Source organism: Gekko japonicus, unplaced genomic scaffold, assembly GCF_001447785.1.
Source record: "Gekko japonicus isolate JY-2015 unplaced genomic scaffold, Gekko_japonicus_V1.1 scaffold1311, whole genome shotgun sequence".
In the NCBI taxonomy this organism is placed as follows: Eukaryota; Metazoa; Chordata; class Lepidosauria; order Squamata; family Gekkonidae; genus Gekko; species Gekko japonicus.
The window spans coordinates 58,866-63,931 of record NW_015168086.1 but is presented as its reverse complement, the minus strand read 5'-3'; the positions used below and the strand labels follow the sequence as shown (position 1 = coordinate 63,931).

General features: G+C 50.4%; 1 protein-coding gene across 1 annotated transcript in view; it reads right to left on the bottom strand.

Annotated features, from left to right (window-relative positions):
- COL4A2 (collagen, type IV, alpha 2) overlaps positions 1-5,001 on the bottom strand; it is a 218,161-nt gene extending 213,160 nt beyond the window's left edge. Inside the window, exons 1-2 of the mRNA XM_015414706.1 lie at positions 4,908-5,001; positions 4,713-4,767 (exon numbers count right to left, since the gene is read on the bottom strand). Of these exons, the coding sequence (XP_015270192.1) occupies positions 4,713-4,767; positions 4,908-4,933 (81 nt within the window). The 5' untranslated portion in view covers positions 4,934-5,001. The remainder of the gene's footprint in view (positions 1-4,712; positions 4,768-4,907) is intronic.
- Between the last annotated feature and the right edge of the window lie 65 nt (positions 5,002-5,066).

The window sequence follows — 5,066 nt, the reverse complement described above, 5'->3', positions numbered from 1 at the left end:
CCCTACCTAAACAGGATGTTTAGCGAAACAGAATTTTTAAAAACCCTTCTGAAGCTAATGAGATGATGCGATGATCAGCCAAAAGGGGAAACACAGCACAGAAATGCTATTTAAGATAGTCCTGTTTCATTCCAAGGCGATTCACGCAAATTTCGTTTTGTTATGACTAGATGACATCCTTATCCTGCACACGGCCGCCCTTCCCATTCAGTAGGAAAATATAAACAGGCAGCAGGAGATCAGGGTCTGCTCCTGGCAGAAAGGCTTCCACCCATTTGCAAAGGTCGAAAATAATTTTGCTTGGAATCACAGGTTGGGCTAAAATTTCTGAATGGGATGTGATTCAGGCTGGATCTTGATTAGCCAAGTTCCGACTGCAAACCCTTACTAATAAATTGTAGCTAAACCCAGATGAGAGGTAAGGTTATGGAGGGTGGCTGAACTGTCCACGGAAGCGGTGCTCAGTGGATGGCATACGTGGCTGCCCTCCCTCTAAAAGATCAGCTTTGCTGGCGGTGGTTAGACCCCCACTGCCAAAATTAAATTTAAGTTGGTGTAGTCCCCACTCCTCCACTTGCACCTGGCTGGATGACCTTGGGCAAGCCGTAGTTGTGATAAGAGCTGTTCTTGAAAAAGAGCCGTTTCTGTCAAGAGCTCTCTCAGCCCCACCTACCTCACAGGGTGTCTGTTGTGGGAAGGGGAAGGAGTTTGTAAGCCGCTCTGAGACTCCCTTTGGGTAGTGAAGGGCGGGGTATAAATCCAATCTCTTCTTCTCTTCTAATTCATTTGTATCCCAACTTTCTCCCCAATGGGGACCCAAAGCCGCCTTCATCGTTCTTCTCTCCTCCTATTTAATTATTTAATTCAATCTATATCCTGCCCTCCCCGCAAGCGAGCTCAGGGTGGGTTATGCAGGTCACATAAGGCGTGACAGTAAAACAAAAGAAGATCATGAATATTACGAAGTTAAAAAAAAATTAAAATTAAGAGATCAATAATGAGACCAGCATAAGACATTGTCTTGGTAGTGACGCTATGTTGTACTTCTTCCGAGCGGAGCTGGTGATGTTGGCCACTGGCTGTGTTCCCTCTAAGCTGAGTTAGTGTGAGCCAGCTCACAGTTTTTTAGCCTCTGGCTCACACATTTTTGTCTTTGCTCAGGAAGGATGGCTCAGGAGCAGAGTAATTTGTGCAGTAGCCAAATCGCTTGCCCACACCTTTAATGCCAGTAGCTCACAAAGTAGGATTTTTGCTCACGAGACCCCACAGCTTAGAGGGAGTATTGGTTCCTGGACACAAAGCTAGGGCTTCCAGTAGGGGAGGTCAAGAGATGGAAGAATTTGGATGTCTGTCACCTCAACTAAAAGCCCAGCGGTACAGCTCCATCTTCCAGGCCCTGCGGAACTGCAGCAGATCCCGCAGGGCCCTGATCTCGACCGGTAGCTTGTTCCACCAGGCTGGGGCCAGGGCTGAGAAGGCCCTGGCCTTAGTTGAGGCTAGTCAGACATCCTTCGGGCCAGGGACAACCAGAAGATGCTTATCCTCACAGTGACCCTGTGAGGTAGGCTAGGTTGAGAAAGTGTAACTGGCCCAAGGTCACCCAGCACAAGCACCTCCTGCCAAAGCACCTGGCAAAGGATGATCTGGCTGTAACTACCTGTGGTTAAGGTAAGCTGAAAGCAGGTTTAGTCTTGCTGAACACAGGGAGGCTTATGGATGAGTAAACGTTATTAGGATGGTGCCATGTAAAGACTGTACAACCCTACAGGACTGCTATAAATTGGCTACGACTTGATGGCACTTTCCACCACTAAGGCAGACTATATGGGTTTATCCCATTTTATCCTCACTAAAGCTCTGTCAGGTAGGTAAGGCTGGGTGATCGTAGTTCCCACGAGCTTTTGACTTTTCTGAATAGCCGAACAGTTCTCACACTACGAAAAAGAGAAAAGAAAAAGAGAGCTTGGAGATAAAATTCGACCAGCGACAAAATACACGGGAAAGTACAAACTCAAGGTTAGGTACATTCTACCGGTTTCTGACTTAACATTTATCTTACACACCCAGGGAAATGCGGACCGGCACTTTGGGGTCAGGAAGGGAATTTTCCAGTTTGGCCAGGGATCCTGGGTTTTTTCCCCCTCCAGCTTCTGGGCATGAAACAGGGGTCAATGGGGGAAGGGGGGGTATTTATGAATTTCCTGCATTGTGGAGGGGGTTGGACTAGATGACCCTGGAGGTCCCGTCCAACTCTATGATTCTATGAGTAGTTTCCTAGAAATATCAAGACAATCCGCCACAGTGACCCAAAAGAGGGGACTGATTTCAGTAACCCTGAACTGTAGACTACTTCTAATTAACCGGGGGGGTTGGGGCTCAGAAGGCCACCAAATATTCATCAGCAAAGCAACTGGAGAGACATTCTCTGTCTCGGCGTACTGCTCTGCAGCTTCATCAGCCACCCCTGTGGTGCAGCATATCAAGACAGGAAATGCGCCTAGGTCTCGCAAAGCTATCTGGCTTATGCTCTGCGTTTTCCTGCCATGTGCCGAGTGGTGGTTCATGACTGCCGTGTGGATATGCCAAGAAAGGGAGCACTGATCTAGTTGCCTTGGCAAGGTGGACTTGTCATGGAGGGCAACATGGGGACTTTGCCTGATATCATGACAGAGACAAATCTGATTGCCACATTGTGCTCAGGACATGATCCCTTGCTGGAGGAAGAAAAGAGCCCCGGAAGAAAAAAAGATACTGAAACAAGCAGGCCAAAGGACAAATAAATGCCACTGAAAGAGAGAGAGAGGGAGGCAGAGAGACAGAGGAGACCGAGAGTGGAGACAGAGAGAGGGGAGGAGACAGAGAGGTGAAGTTTTTGAAGGGGGTGAAACTTTGCACATGAAAATAAAAATACAAATTCCAGGGTGAAAATCTGGCAAATAGGTTATTAGGGTAGGGGCTTTCATATAGATTTGTTTTTTAAACCACAATCCTCCTCTGTGGTTTCTCCAAACCAGACCCATTTGCATTTGCACTTTTCAACACAAGGAGCAGGCCCAGAGAAAGCTACAGAAAATGCACAACGATTATCAGAGGAATAACAGAACAATTTTCATACGGGAAAGTACAAAGTTAATCCAGAAAGCAGGGGGCAGCGGCAGGATTCTGCCACTATATCCTTGCAGAACACTCCCCACCCCACCTCATTTTTACACTCAGGCTCCCTGCAAATTTTCTCAGACTGAGAAGCCCTATCCAAGCCCCCGGCCTGCACATGTAAACACATGTCCAGTCATGTGGTCATCAACTGTGATGGGGGGGGAGAGAATTGCAGGTAGATCCAGCCCTGACCTATGCATCCATTAGTCCACTGCAGCTGACACGTAAAGCTGGATTAGGGCCATACATGTTTTCTTTTAGAAAAAATGAGAACGGTGGGTGGAGATACATACGTGCCCCAAACCATGAGGGCTCCAGGCACTATTCGTACAAAGCAGTTGCTGCCCTTTCCTGTAGTATCCGATAAACATGGGTCCTTGCTGCCACTAGAAACGCCATTTACCAGACTCCAGACAGGACAGGAGTATTTCCATGTTGATCTGTCGTGTACAACAATACGTTTAAGTTAACTGATGCACAAACCCCCCCCCCCAGCATGAATTCTGCAAACACCGGTACGACTGGCAAAAAACAATTGCAACCGAGCACCTATCTATTTTAAAAAGTCAGTATTCCATACCAGTAAATGTGACAACACCAACTTAGAATGAAACTCCTGGCCAGAATGTGCAAACATGCTTCCTCACAACCACCTCCATCGCTCCCACCTGTGGGCCTTTAATGCAAGACAAGCAGATGTTCAACAGGTGAAACTTCTCCCACAACTGTAGATGCCACCACAGGGGGAGGGGGGGGGAGATGCACCAGCTAAGTTCAAGGTAGAGAAAAGTGGGCAATGCAACCCCCCCCCCAGGGCTAGTGCACCAGCCAACTGCCATAGGCTGTGCACCCCTATTGTCAAATATTGCTGTCAGCCAAGAGTACCAGCAGCGCACCTTGTTCTGCGGCCACTGGCTAGCAACTGCAGGCATCGCCAGGCAGGATGGCCAGAAGCTATCCTGACCAATGCTCCCTCTAAGCCATGGTGTCTTGTGAGCAAGAATTCTACTTTGTGAGCCACAAGCATTAAAGTTGTGAGTGAGTGATTTGGGTACTGCATAAATTCGTTTGCTCTGAAGCCATCCTCCCTGAGCTAAGACAAAAATGTGTGAGCTGGAGGCTAAAAAACTGTGAGCTAGCTCACACTAACTCAGCTTAGAGGGAACACTGGTCATCATGATGACATGAGGGCTTTGGTGAGCCTTGACTCAGGAAACCTCCTCCCCTGCCACAAATTCTGTTGGTCGTTAAGGGGCGACTGGACTCTTGCTCTTTTCTACTGTGACAGACAGACTAACGCTGCTACCCCCATCTTGATCTATCACATTCTAACTGTCTCTGCAGAACTGAGCAATTGACACAGGAAAGCTCCTTCCCTGCCACAGACTTTGTTAGTCTTGAAGGTGCTCCCGGACTCTTGCTCTTTCCCGCTGCCACAGACTGACTAACACGGCTGCTGCCCATCTTGACCTATGGCGGCTTGGGGAGGGGGACGCCGGGGACGGGGGCGCGCAAGCAGGCAACCCCCCACCCCCCACCCCGGCCCGTTTACTTACGGCTCGCACTGGCCCGCTTCGGAGCACCGCCAGTCCCACGAGGAGGAGCGCCAGCCTGCGAAAAGAAGCGAGGAGAGAGGGTTGGCGTCGCCCGGGTGGCCCCAGGGCCGCTTCCGACGCCGCCAGGGCACGGGAGCGAGGCCGGAGGAGAAGAGCCGGCGCCCCGGGCGGGCCGTCGGGAAGGCCCCTACTTACCGCCGGAGGGGCGGGGGGCGCCTCATCTTCGCCCGGCTCGCGGAGGGACTCCTGGAGGGAAGAGACAAGACGGACCCTGGTCAGGGCGACAGCGGCGCTGCCTCAGCCTGCGCGCCCACCCCGGAGGCGGCCGAGGGGAGAGGGGCGTGCGGGCAGAGG